A 15,287-nucleotide genomic window follows, 5' to 3' on the forward strand; every position below is an offset into this window, starting at 1 on the left:
AGAATCAGGATTTCCTCTATTAAGCAAGACATCAAAGAGATTTGCAGAAATAGAAAAGAATGCCACTCTTGTCACTAAGTTTTTAAAGTCAGACTTCCTGAGAAATAATTTACACATAGTAAAATTCATCAATTTTAAGCAAACAATCTGATGCATTTTTTAAAAAAATGTGCAGTCAGGGGCACCTGGGTAGCTCAGTGGGTTAAAGCCTCTGTCTTCAGCTCAGGTCATGATCCCAGGGTCCTGGGATGGAGCCCCACATCGGGCTCTCTGCTCAGCAGGGAGCCTGCTTCCCCCTCTCCCGCTCTGCCTGCCTCTCTGCCTACTTGTGATCTCTGTCAAATAAATAAATAATCTTAAAAAAATAAAATAAAATAAAAAATATGCAGTCATGTAACTATCAATGTAATCATGAAATAGAAGATTAGAAGAATTAGGTCAATCTCTCTCTGTCAAATAAATAAATAAAATCTTAAAAAAAAAAAAAAAAAGGGCGCCTGGGTGGCTCAGTGGGTTGGGCCGCTACCTTCGGCTCGGGTCATGGTCTCGGGGTCCTGGGATCGAGTCCCACATCGGGCTCTCTGCTCAGCGGGGAGCCTGCTTCTCTCTCTCTCTCTCTCTCTCTCTCTCTCTGCCTGCCTCTCTGTCTACTTGTGATCTCTCTCTGTCAAATAAATAAATAAAATCTTTAAAAAAAAAAAAAAAGAATTAGGTCACCTATGAGAGTTCCTTTGTGACCCCCTTTTCCTCCAGCCACAGCTGCAGGCAGTACCAATCTGGTTTCATTACTAATCTTTGCCTCTTCTAGAACTCCATATAAACGGAGTCATTCAGGATGCAGTTTGGCTTGTGTTTTAACACAATGTTGTTGACATCCCTCCATGTTGAATCCTATGTGTAGCGTTAATTCTTTTTTATTAAGTATTGTCCCATTGTATATGTATGTATCATAATGTATTTATGGATATTTAGGTTGTTCTTAGTTTAGGATAATATGAATAAGTTGCTATAATATTTGTCAATAATATCCTTCAAATTGTTCATTACAACTAATTAGTTTTATTTATTTATTTTTTTTTAAAGATTTCATTTATTTATTTGACACAGAGAGAGAGAGAGATTACAAGCAGGCAAAGAGGCAGGCAGAGAGAGAAAGTGGAGGGGAAGCAGGCTCCCCGCTGAGCAGAGAGCCTGATGCGGGGCTCAATCCCAGGACCCTGAGATCATGACCCGAGCCGAAGGCAGAGGCTTAACCCACTGAGCCACCCAGGTGCCCCTGATTAGTTTTATTTTTTGGAAATTATATCTCAACAAATCTGATTTGCTCCACATCCTGACCAATGGTTTGGTATTATCCTTTCTTGTTTTTTTTTTTTGTTTTTTTTTTTTCAGTTAAAATAACTACATAGTATTATTTATTTTTTTTGGTAGTATTATTTCATTTAAAATTATATTTTCCTAAAGACTAATAAGATTAACCATATATTTTCATGTGGTTATTTGGTTTTTGAATACCTATTTTGCTGAAGAATGTTTAAATCTTTTGCTCTTGTAAAAAAAAGTATGGCCTATACTTTACTAAATTGTAAGAGTTCTAAAAAATATAGTACATATATAGCATATAGAACATAGACACTAGTACCTTGTCAAATATAAATTTTACAATATTTTCTCACAATCTTTAGCTTGATTTTTCATTTTCATATTTGCCTTTTAAAGAGTAAAGGTTTAATTCTACTGAAATATAATTTATCACATTTTCTTTATCTTTTATGATTCAAACTGTGAAAGATGATCATCTTGACTATAAAGTTTTACTCCTTCTGCTCAAATCTGTATCCTATTTATTTCTGCTTCTTCACAATGTTTAGGACCTACAGAACAATGCTAAACAAAAGAGCTAAGAATGGACACCTCTACCTCGTTTCTAAACAGAATAAAAGTATTTATTATTTCATCATTTATTATCATGTTAGTTGTAGGTTTCCTATAGATATTTTTATCAGATTGAAGAAATTCTATTTTAGTACGAGTTTTTAATATTAATGGGTGTTCAACGCTTATTCTGCATCTACTTAGAGAATCATTGAGTGTTTTTTTTCAGTCACTTGTTACAGTGAATTACAATGATTAATTTTCTAAAATTAAACCAATCTTGCCTTATTAGGATCCATCCCACTTGGTTATGATGTATAATCCTTTATATGTATTGCCAGATTTAATTTATTAAAATCTTGTTAAGGATTTTTGTATCCATGTTCATGAGGAATACTAGTAAGAACTTTTATTATACTGTCTTTGGTTTGTAGTTTCATGGAAACTTCATCCTCATAAAGTGGGGTAAGAAGTATTCCTTCCATTTCAATCTTCTAACAGAATATGTATGGAATTGATATTACTACCTTCTTTACAAATTTCACGGAATTCACCAGTGAACGCATTAGGACCTGGCGTTGCTTCACGGACTGCAAATTCAACTTGCTTATCTACTTCTTCTTGAATACAGTTCAGTAATTTGTATCTTTCAAGGAAATGTCCATTTCATGTATTTTTTTAACTAGATACAGAGGTTTATTTTAGGGCTAAATGCATTAATTTAATACAACCTATCTAGTTAAGTTAGATTTTCTTTTAGATATGTAAATGGAAAGCAATAGATAGTTGTATATTTTCTTGCCTAAATCTAATCCACATTTTTTTCAGTATGGCGTTGTAAGCTAACATTCTTTTAGTGGTTTAAATTACTTTCTCTAAAAGCAGATTTTCTGGTTTCCTTATTTTTACAGGCCTTAGTTTTGGCAATTCAGTGATCACTTGATAGTCTCAATCTCCTGTCTCAAGAAAAATCACATTGACTTCCCAAAAACTGATTAAGGAGGCTCCCATCACACTTTCTAACAAGAGAATAAAAGTGACTTTTGTTGTTCTGTGGTCCACAAATACTCAAGGCTTCTTTTCTTACTCTAGTAAAGCACAGGCCATGACACCTGTATCTAGGGCCTCTGTACTTCATTCCCCCCTCCCCAAACAGATCACTGTTGAACCTACACAAAGCCCAAGAACTAAAAGAAGAAAACAAAATTCTCTTAGCACAACTTAAACATATCACATGTGGAATACTCATTCAATAAATATTTATTAAATACCTGTTTGTCAGGCACTTAAATTCAAATTTAAACTAAAAATGCAACCAACCAAGCAATATAGCTACCAAACTGACAAAAACATTAAAGTGCTGACCCTGGAAAAGATATATACAAAGACTTAATAAGGAAAACGAAGTAAATTGGAAGATGGTAATAACTGATAAAATGAAAAATATTTTTGACACAAATTTGGAAGCCACAAAAGTGCTGAAATTCTTCACAGAAGTGTTGTCAATGAGTGGCCTGAGGACAGGATAGAAAGTCAGGAACGTTTCCATTTTAATTCCATTTTATTTTCACAGAGATGCTTTGAGAGCAACTAATTAATATTTTGCAAAAAAGCTTAGTGATAAGCTCAAAGAAGAATGTTAGAAATCAAAAAGCAGGCACACAGAATTACAAAAAAGGTCAATGAATAAAAACTCAATTAAAATTCAGTTGCTTAAGTTGCTTAACAAGTTTATATCAAACATTACTATAAATATTTACTTTAAAAAATTACGTAAGATGAAAATCTGCAACCCAAGTTCTCTGTAAATAAAGAAAATGTCACACAACTTACGATATTTACTGTGAATTTCATCTATTTCCTTTTCTGTTTGGTCCTTTGTAAAAACCATTATCTAAAATAATCCAAAAAAAACTTAATTAAAAATTTAAAATATGACAGAAACAAAAATTAGTAATACAAACTTTAAAATCTCAAATGTGGATATTTAAAATAGGAGAAAATAATCTCTTTATCTCTGTTTTATATAAACCTAGGAAGAATAACTCCTGTGGATTTCCCTTGAATAGCATAATAAGTATACCTTTCACTCACTACTGTTTTCTCATCTATAGAAAATGCAACACTAATATACAGATTAAGGCTAAGATGAACTATTAACACAATAATCAATTAAATTTCTACTTTCAATATTTAATTTTTCACATTCATTAATACAACAAATAACACTTGAAACCACAAGACTGAAAAAGCATTTAGCAGATCATTAATAAAGCAGATTTTCTTGCTTGTCTTCTACCTTTTCCAACCTAACTTCTCCAAGTCTACTGGAAAAAAGAACATATAAAGAAAATATGACAGTGTAAGATTTTAGTGTTTTAAATTTCTACTTCCACTTTTGAAAATCTTAGACTTAAAAGATCAGAAATCTACTTATAGGATTCATTATAGTTTCCATTTTATAGTTAGTGCACAGATAATGATAAAGTCAATGAAAATCTCATTTTTTTTCTACTGTCTGATTATAAACTTACTTCCCTAAGGTCGTAGCTTTCCTTACAGACACATTACCGATGGTCTAGGAAAAAAAGTCTACTTGGGAGAGCCCCCAAACACTTCCTCCAGTGTCATAGGACACAATGACTATTTTCTTCTTTGGTATCCTTTCCTCAAGTTTTGGACCATCAAGCTAGAGGAAGGCAATAGTGAAGAATTTTAAGTCTCTGATTCCCTCAATAAGCTCAACAGATACTCAATCCTCATAAAGTTTTACAATTACTTAATTTCTCCATCAATATAATCACAGAATTGCAGAATGCCAGAGCTAAAGGAGGTTTTTAGAGATCATATAGTTCAATTCCTAAGTTTTACAGACGAAGATCCTAAGGGCCACAGATATTAAAGAGCTTATCAAACGTAACCAGCAGAGAAAGGACAAATATCAAGGTCACCTGATGTACAGACATATGCTTTTTCCATAGGACTATAATTGTATTTTGTCCTAGAAGATTGCTAAAGGACAGAATTCTGTGCTAAAAATAAGCTGCAATAACACATTAAACGGAAATGTGTTCCAGGATATTTCCTATTGAACAGATTTAATTCTGGCAATCTTTTTAATTTTGGGGGGGCACTCAATTTTTCTTTCCATCATTTCTATGCAGATAATGAAACAGACCATCAACATACACTTTCATTGAGTTTACTAGCTTCAAGACGCATTCTAGTCTTCTCCATATTTTCAATTTCTTGAACTATTTCAGCAGCTGTTAAAATAAGGACATACAGCCAATGTTAATTACATGGTTTTCATCATTATACTATGGATATATAATGTGTTAACTCTAAAGGTAAAAGGTGGGTATTCATGAATTCCCTGTCCTATTCTTATAATTTTTCTCTAAGTCCAAAGTTATCTCAAAATAAAAGATTACAAAAATAACATGGAATAAAACATCGAACTCTTACATCTTACACATGCAGAACAGTTGAAGACAACCGTAAGAGTAATTTTGCTCTTTCCTTTAAGTAAATAAGTATAAACAGCAGTCCCAATGGAATATGAAAATTAATTTGTTAATGTGAATCCAATTCTTAGCAGATATCCACTCAAACTCCAATGTACTAAAACATAAATACACACTTTTATATACAGAGCATTGAGACTATGGAGCAATAACAAAAAGTCTAACATACATGTAACAGAAATCCCAAAAGAGGAAGAAAAGGGAAGAGAAAAAAATATTTTCAAGACCTAATGGCCAGAATTTGCCAAATTTAATAAAAGACATCAAACCACAAATGTAAAAAAACTCAAGGAACATTAAGCAGAATAAAAGCAAAAACAAAACAAAACAAAAATACAAGAATAGCACATATACACACTGACACACAGAGAAAAATCTGTGAGAGCCAGAGAAAAAGAGTATATTACATAAAGAAAAAGCAAGCATTATATCATGATTCTCATCAGAAACTATTCAAGCCAGAAGACAATGGAGTAATGAATTAAAAGCACAGAGGAAAAATCCTGACAATCCAGAATTCTCTATCAATGGAAATATTTTTCAAAAGTGAAGGAGGAATAGATTGTCTGCAACAAACAAAAACAGAGAGTGTATAATTAGCAGATCTATACTATAAAAGCGTTAAAGGAAGTTGCTTAAGCAGAGGAAATATGAAACAAGAAACTTATGTCTTCTTTATCTCTTCCTATAAGAGAAAATGAAGAATGCTAGAAATGGTAAAAATGAAGGTAAATACAAAATATATTTTTCTTTTTTTACCTCTCTAAAAGATAACTGTCCTTTTAAAGGAAAACAAGATTATTATGTTAACAGCATAGGTAAAAATGTAAAACTCATGACAACAACAACACAAAGAATTAGGGATTGGGACTACACTGTTGTTAGGTTCTTATACTACAAATGAAGCATATCATTTGAAGGTAGACTGTGACTACTTGAAGGTGTCTATTACAAACCGCAGGTCAACCACTAAAACTTTCTAAAAAGAGAAAATAAAAGAAAATATCAGAAAGAAATAAAATGTATTAGTAAAAGAAAATACTCAGTCCAAAAGAGAACCAATAAATAAATAAATGGAATAAAAGCAGATAAAACAAGCAAAAAACAATTAGGAAGACTTTAACTGTAAAGCCAACTATTACCAATAATTACATTAAATGTAAATGATCTAAAAGCAATAATAAGAGATAGAAAATGCATATTAGATTAAAAAAATCAAGAACAAACTACATGCTTTCAGCAAAGAATCCTTTTTATTTTATTAAGATTTTACTTATTTTTTTGAGACAGAGAGAATGGGAGCATGAGATGAGTATGGAGAAGGGCAGAGAGACAAGCACACTCCACGCTAAGTTGGGAGCTGATGTGGGGCTCTCTCCGAGGACCCTGAGATCATGACCTGAGCTGAAGTCAGATGCTTAACTGACTGGGCCACCCCAGCACCCCCAAAGTACCCATTTTAAATAAAAGACATAGGTTCAAAATAAAGGTATGGAGAGAGATGTGTCATGTAAATACTAATGAGAAGAAACAAAGAATAGCTATATTAATATCAGGCACAACAGACTTTAGAACAATGAATGCTGTCAGGGATGAAGAGGGAAATTACAGGGATGCCTGGGTGGCTCAGTTGGTTAAACGTCTGCCTTTGTCTCAGGTTATGATCCCAGGGTCCTGGGATGGAGCCCCACAGGAGCCTGCTTCTCCCTCTGCCTGCCACTCCCCATTTGTGCTCTCTTGCTCTCACTCTCTCTCTCTCTCTTTGACAAATAAATAAATAAAATCTTAAAAAAAAAAAAAGAGGGAAATCATAGAACGATAAAGGGGTTAATTCACTAAGAAAACATTCCTACATGTGTTTGCACCTAGAACAGAAATAAAAAATTAACAAGAACTTCTAGTTTTGAAAATGGACTAGACTCATATCTCTTCTCATATTCTTCCTAAGTATAACTAAAACCCTTAGATGTAATATAATAACAGACAATTGTAAGAGAACTATGAAAGAAGGAGGAAGATGGACTGCCTAAGGGTCTCAGAATTTAAAGAACAACATGATGATGAGTTCCCTAGGCTTTCTCTTTATCTTCTATATATCCCAGATTGGGCACTGGTGAAACCTGCAACCCAGAATCATCAACCATCTCTCTCTCTCTTTCTCTCTCTCTCTCTCTCTCTCACACACACACACACAAACTCCAAGAAACCAATTTTTGTTCTAGCAAAGGACTATGAAAGGAGAAGACCAATAAACTTTTTGATAATACCTGATCTAGTCCAACTAAACACTGCTGATGCTTCCTGCCCACCAAAGTATCATCAGAGAACAAGTGTAGAGTGTGGATTCTACCCCCTTAATTCCCCCAGCAGTAGCTGGAAGACTGGGGACAGCTTTTGTCTTTCAGAAACACTGTGCCAGTAAAGACCTAGTGAATAACCTAGATCTCTATCTCTCACCCACCAGTAGCAGGTAGCATCCTCATCCCCTAACAGTGATTGGAGGGAGGATCTCAAAGAGAAAACCATCCTTTAAACCTGCACAGCAAATCCTAAACACATTCCTGACCCACTCACATGTGAAATATCCTAAAATTAATAGGGCAGGGATGCCTGAGTGGCTCAGTCGGTTAAGCATCTGCCTTCGGCTCAGGTCATGATCCCAGGGTCCTGGGATCAAGTCCTGCATCAGGCTCCTTGTTCAGTGGGGAGCCTGTTTCTCCCCCTGACTGCTGCTCCCTCTGCTCATGCTTGCATGTGTGCTCTCTCTCTCTCTGACAAATAAATAAATAAAATCTTTGAAAAAAAATTAAATTAATAGGCCAAAAAGGTCTGAGAACTGAACCACAATATCAGTATTTCTGAGTGCCCCCCAGGTAGCAATTAAATGAAGCAGACCTGAACAACACTGCAAGAGTTCTGAAAACTAAATTGTCATTAGAACCATAGTCCACAGGAGGAGGCCTGGATCTGAAGCTAAACCTTAACAGGGTGACTGCCTGCTACAGTAGAATATTTTAAAAGGAGCTAGAATCTCATATTACAGTCAAAATGTCCAGGACACAATAAAAACACTTATCAACTAAGAAGCAGAAAAATGACAACTTCAATGAGAAAAGGCAATCAACAAATGCTAACACTGAGATGACTCAAATCTTGAAACTATAAGAATTTTAAAGCTACCATCATAAAAATTTCAAGAGTACACTGCTATGGCATATGAGTATTATTCTTTGTATATTTTGGAATACTGTGTATCAAAACTGGTAAAAATTAATGCAATTAATATTTTTATGAAAATAACACTTTTAAAAATCCTAGTTTCAGTGGCATCTGTGTGATCAGTTGGTTAAGGATCTGTCTTCAGCTCAGGTTATGGTCCCAGGGTCCTAGGATCGAGCCCACACTGGGCTCCCTGCTCAGTGGAGAGACTGCTTCCCCTTCTCCCTCTGCTGCTCCCCTACTTGTGCACTCTCTCTTTCTCTCACTGTCTCTCTCTGTCAAATAAATAAAATCTTTTATTAAAAATCTTAAAAAAAAAAAAAAGTACACTGCTATATGGAATTTAAGAAACAAAACACAGGATGATAGGTGAAGAGAGGAAAAAAATAAAACAAGTCAAAACCAGAGAGTGAAACAAACCATAAGAGACTCTTCATCATAAGAAATAAACTGAGGTTTGCTGGAGGGCAGGAGGGTGGAAGATGGAGTAAGTGGGTGAAGGACTTTAAGAAGGGCATGTGATACAATGAGTGCTAGGTATTATATAAGACTGAGGAACCACAGGCTTGTATCTCTGAAACCAATAAAACATTATGTTAATTAATTGAATTTAAATTAAAAACTGTTTTTAAAATGCTTCAAGAATAATTAGGAGCACTCTCAAAACAAAAGAAAATAAAACTGCTACTGTATGTAATATTTTTATGACAGCCAGTGGTCCATTAAAAAGTATAGCTTTTTAAAGTAGTTTAAATGTTACATTTCAGTTACTAATGTCTTAGAAGGGACAACTGAGTAACAAGAATTAGAAACAAAGTGAAACAATGAACCCCACTCTATTTCAGTAAAAAAAATCAAGTCACAATGAAAAAGGTAAAAAGGAAATTATGACCACATATTTGACTATATACCCTCAGTCTAACTAAGGGAGGAGGGGAGAAGCAGCCTGGGAGAGAGAACTAGAAAATATCCTGAATTCTTTTTTATAGGTAGGTCTGTTTTGCCGTGGTGTAGTAGTATTGATGAAGCAATTTTAAAACTATTTTAATTGTGCAATAGAACTGAACAAATCAGTAAATGTGCTGATGCTACTAAAGGGGGGATTCTCTCGGTGGGGGGAAAAAGGGAAATATAAATATGTAAGAGAGAAAGGTAAGGAACCCTGTCAGATTGGACTGTAAGCACAGGTTCAGTATGTCCTCATAATTTCTAATGCATATAAGTGTAAATGGATTTACATGTGTACTTACCTATATAATACATAGGAATACATGCATCAGGAGATACCACTACATATCCAACAGAATGGCTAAAATTAAGAAGACTGGAAATACTAAGTGTTGGCAAGGAAGTGGAGCAAGTGGATCTCTCATACAATGAAGAATAGTGTAGCCATTTAAAAAACAGTTCAGGAGGGTGCCTGAGTGGCTTAGTGACCTCTGCCTTCGGCTCAGGTCATGATCTGAGGGTCCTGCGATAAAGCCCTGCATCGGGCTCTCTGCTCAGCAGGGAGCCTGCTTCCCCCTCTCTCTCTGCCTGCCTCTCTGCCTACTTGTGACCTCTCTCTCTCTCTGTCAAATAAATAAATAAAATCTTTAAAAAAAACAGTTCAGCAATTTCCTTACTTTTAAGCATACACTTACTATATATATATATATATATATATAGTAAGTGTACTCCTGGGTATTTATCCAAGAAAAATGAAAACATATGGCTATACAAAGATCTGTAATCCCATGTTCATCACAGCTTTACCCATAATAGGCAAAAACTGGAACACTGCTTGACAATAAAAATGAGTGAATTACTGATAATGCAACATGGGTAAATTTCAAGAGCACTGCACTAAGTGAAAGAAGCCAGATACAAAAGACTACATAATGTGCAATATGTGTAACTCCATTTGCCAGGCATTTTAGAAAAGGTAAAACTAGAGAAACATAAAAGATCAGTATATCTCAGGGCCTTAGTGTAAGGAAGAGGGAAATGACTACAAAAGGGCTGAAGAACATCCGGGGAAGAAAATGTTCTATATTTTGACTGAAATGATAGCTAGATAACTATGCATACATTTGTCAAAACTCATCTAACTATACACAGTAAAAAAATGCATTATAGAAGCACACGGGTGGCACAGTTGGTTGAGCATCCAACTCTTGGTTTCAGCTCAGGTCATGATCTCAGGGTCATGAAATCGAGCCCCTTGTGGTGCTCGGCACTCAGTGTCAACTCTGCTTCAGACTCTCTCTCCCTCTCCTTCTGCCCCTCCCCGCTGCACTCTCCCTCTCTCTCAAATAAATAAATCTTTAAAAAATAATAGGATGATTATGTGCCAATTTTAAAATGCACACATAAAAAGTGAATAAATAACAAGGTGCTGGATATAAGACAATGTATAAAAATTAGCTACATTTTACATGCCAGTGACAAAAAAATAAAAATTGACATTTTTTTTTTTAAAGATTTTATTCATTTATTTGACAGACAGAGATCACAAGCAGACAGAGAAGCAGGCAGAGAGAGAGGAGGAAGCAGGCTCCCCGCTGAGCAGAGAGCCCGATGTGGGGCTCGATCCCACAACCCTGGGATCATGACCTGAGTCGAAGGCAGAGGCCTTAACCCACTGAGCCACCCAGGTGCCCCAAAAATTGACATTTTAAAACAAGACACCAATTATCACTGCATCAAAAACATCAAATACCAATGAATAAGTCTTTTAAAAAAAGCCCTTCATACTGAAGACTATAAAACATCACTGACAGAAATGAAAAACTAAAGGGATAAACCAAATTCATGGATTGAAAGACTCAAATAGTGTACCAATATCAACTTTGATACCAAACTGATTACAGATTGAACATAGACCCAATCAAAATCCAAGTAGATTTTAGTTTCTTGATGAAATTTTACAGGCTTATTCTAAAATTTACATGGAAATGCAAAGGGCCTAGAAAAGCCAAGGCAATTTCAAAAAACAAAACTAGAGGAACTACATTGCCAGGCAGCAAGATCTATTATAAATTACTCATAAGGGGCGCCTGGGTGGCTCAGTGGGTTAAAACCTCTGCCTTTGGCTCAGGTCATGATCTCGGGGTCCTGGGATGGAGCCCCACATCGGGCTCTCTGCTCAGCAGGGAGCCTGCTTCCCCCTCTCTTTCCGCCTGCCTCTCTGCCTCCTTGTGATCTGTCTGTCAAATAAATAAATAAAATCTTTTCTAATAAATAAATAAATAACTCATAAAATAATTAAGACAACACACTACTGACAAAAGGAGTAACGTGACTTAATGGAACAAAACAATATCCAAGACCCACACATACAGTTAGCTGATTCTCAATTAAGATGTACTGACAATTTCGTGGGGAAAGGACGGTTTTTCAATAAATGGTGCTGCATTAATTGGCTATCCATATGGAAAAACAGGAGAATCTTGCCCTTACCTCACAATATATGCTAATATAGATTCCAGGTAAAATCTAGGTCAAAATATAAAAGCAAAAACAATAAAACTTTTAGAAGAAGGGCGCCTGAGTGGCTCAGTGGGTTAAGTGACTGCCTTCAACTCAGGTCATGATCCTGGAGTCCTGGGATCGAGTCCCACATTGGGTTCCCAACTCCACGGGGAGTCTGCTTCTCCCTCTCACCTTCTCCTCGCTCATGCTCTCTCTCACTGTCTCTCTCTAAAATAAATAAATAAAATCTTTAAAAAAAAAAAAAAAGTTTTAGAAGAAAACAAAAGATCTTCCTAATCTTGTAGTAGGCAAGGACATAGAAAACTCTAACAAAAGGCAAAATGCAAAAGATTAAGTAGTACAATTAAGAACTTATATGTTTTGAATGAAGTCAAAGGGGAGCCTGCTTCTCCCTCTGCCTCCCCCATCAACCCCTCTCGTTCTCTCTCTCAGAAAAATAAATAAAAATCTTTAAAAAAAATTGTGCTAAACATTGTAAGTCATTGGGGAAATGCAAACTAAAACCATAATGAGATACTACCAAGAACCCACCAGAATAGCCAAAAAGGAAAAATGGCAATACTGATGTTGTCAAGGATGTGAAAAAAACTGTAACTCTCTGAACCTCCTGATGAAAGTGCACATTAGTAGAAATGAAAACAAGAAAGGAAGAAAAAAAAGGAACTAAATGAGGGGGGGGAAAAGCACCCTCATACTGAGCTTTTTTCTATATTCATGAAAACTGAACAGCTGCAGAAATATAACAGTTTCACTACTAGATATATATACCCCCAAAATATGTGTGCATAGGTGCATCAAGAAATAAAAAATATTACTCACAGCAGCATTATTCTTAAGAGCCAAAGAGTAGAAAAAAATCCAAATATCCATCAACCACTGAATGGAAAAACAGTATGAAATACGTATACAATGAAATACTCTACAGCAACAAAAATGAAAAAAAAATCACACCTGCACATGAAAACATGGATGAATTTTCTAAATGTAATGTTGCACAAATGAAGCCACACTCAAAAGAATAGCTAAGCTATTTATTATTCCATTTACATAAAGATAAAATATAGGCAGAAGCAGGCAAAATGAATAATCCCTACTGTTAGAAGTCAAGATGGTGATCACCTATGAGAATGAAGGTGGTAGTGACTGGAGGTGGGGAGCACAGGGGCTTTTGGGACACTGGTTCTGACCTGAAAAGTGGTAACAAAGGTATTTTCCCTCTGTGAAATATACTGTGATAATTCACCAAACAATACAATTTGTATATTTTTCTGTTTGCATATTATACTTGTTTTTTAAAAATTAGGTAATTCTTGGGGCGCCTGGATGGCTCAATGGTCAGAGTGGCCTCTGCCTTCGGCTCAGGTCATGATCCCGGGGTTCTGGGATCGAGCCCCACATTGGGCTCTCTGCTCAGTGGGGAACCTGCTTCTCCCTATCCCTCTGCCTGCTTCTCTGCCTACTTGTGATCTCTGTCTGTCAAATAAATAAATAAAATCTTTAAAAAAAAATAAAAATAAAAAATAAATTAAAAATTAGGTAATTCTTTATATACTAATAATTCAAAGAACTCCAAAATATGTGTGTGGCTAAATGAAACAGGACAAACCATTAAAGAGTGTATATATAATACTAACATTTTTACCAAACAATAATCAAGGACATATGTTTGTGTATAATTAATAATCATAATGATAACATTTACTGAATGCTAATTACTTGCTAAGGTATGGGGCTATGCATTTTTCATTTATTCCTTTCAAAAACACTATGCAGTATGCAGTATTACAACCCTTTATTTTATAGATGAGAAAAGTGAGAGAATAAGTAACTTGCCCATAGTCTCCCAGTCATAAAGCTGCAAAACAGGGATTATAACCATGGCTCTCTAGATCAACTCTTCATGCCACATTATCTCTGGAAAGATACACAAAAGAAACCAGCAGCAGTGGTTACCTCTGAGAGAGAATAGTGACTGAGAGACTGGCTGGGAGAAAGGCTTATCAGAGTATAACTCTAAGTACCTTTTGAAGAAATACATCTGCATGTCTCATCTATTATCAAAATTGTATTTATTAAAATTCTGTTCTATGACTTATAATCCCTGAGCTACACAAAACTGCTTTAACCAGAAAACAAGAACTCATTGCTTTATTAGTTTACCTGATTTAGGATGCAAAGCATCACACTGGGCATTGTACATGTGTACAAATTCTTGGTGCCTTTTAATGAGCTGTTGTTTATTTCCTTGAACAGATAGTCCATGCTCTTTTAGCTTTTTCTTTAAATCACGATCTGAGAGCAAGTTATATACAGTTTTGGGCAGAGGCTTCCTTTTGTGAACAGAACTAAAAAGGGGGGAAAAAAAGAGATCACTTAAAGTTACTGTGAACTATCAAACGTTCTCCATATAAAACAGTTAATTGGCCTTCTGATGGAGTACCATTGTGGGAAAATAGCGGAACCATTAAGATAAAAATGGGAAAGAGAAGAAGAATTAAATTTGCAAATAAGGTTGACAGTGTTAGACATGATGCATCTGAGGTGCCCATAGCACATTCAGATACCGGAGTCTAGGTGGCAGAAAAAGAGGTCTCAGAAAGAGGTCAGGCCTAAAGATGCAGACTGGCAACCCATGGAAGGCCTGTGCACTAAATGCTGTTGAGAATCTCACTTCAGAATCACACTTACATAGACTTCCTCAGTTCTCCATTGCTTTAAAGCATCTTTGTCCCAAATGTGCCAGTGATTTCCATGCAAAATCTCTGCAAAAAACTGTTACCTCGGATGATCAGAGTACAAACACTATTGAGATTTAGACTACAGATTTAAGAATATAGCTGCTTTAGAAAGTGCCGATCCACAGGCAAAACTGCTTCCTTAAAGTGTAGGCAATCATTGTACAAAAGCTCTAGATTAAATAAAAGATGTGTTGGGATGGTTAGTTTTAACCAATTCATTACTGCCAATGAAAAAAGAATTCTGAAAGTTGACAGGAAGATAATATTCTTATGGCATCATCTTCAAAGAACATGACTGAAAACAATAGCAAGAAATACAAGAAGGTTTTGTTCTCTTCAACTTCAATTAATTATATTAACAAATATATAAGGATTACAAGTGTATTAGGAAAACCACCACCTGTCTCTTCATTTTATATAACTTATACACTGACAAGCACTAAGCTACAATTTA

At 35.3% G+C, this 15,287-nt stretch overlaps 1 protein-coding gene across 3 annotated transcripts in view; it reads right to left on the minus strand.

The window, feature by feature from the left end:
• Positions 1-15,287, minus strand: part of RAD18 (RAD18 E3 ubiquitin protein ligase) — a 99,941-nt gene that overhangs the window by 46,474 nt on the left and 38,180 nt on the right. For all 3 annotated transcript variants that reach the window (XM_032841510.1, XM_032841512.1, XM_032841511.1), the window contains exons 7-9: positions 14,256-14,440; positions 5,065-5,141; positions 3,709-3,769 (exon numbers count right to left, since the gene is read on the minus strand). In XM_032841510.1, coding sequence (XP_032697401.1) covers positions 3,709-3,769; positions 5,065-5,141; positions 14,256-14,440 — 323 coding nt within the window. The remainder of the gene's footprint in view (positions 1-3,708; positions 3,770-5,064; positions 5,142-14,255; positions 14,441-15,287) is intronic.

Source organism: Lontra canadensis, unplaced genomic scaffold (genome assembly GCF_010015895.1).
Source record: "Lontra canadensis isolate GAN:19392208 unplaced genomic scaffold, GSC_riverotter_1.0 scaffold124, whole genome shotgun sequence".
NCBI lineage: Eukaryota > Metazoa > Chordata > Mammalia > Carnivora > Mustelidae > Lontra > Lontra canadensis.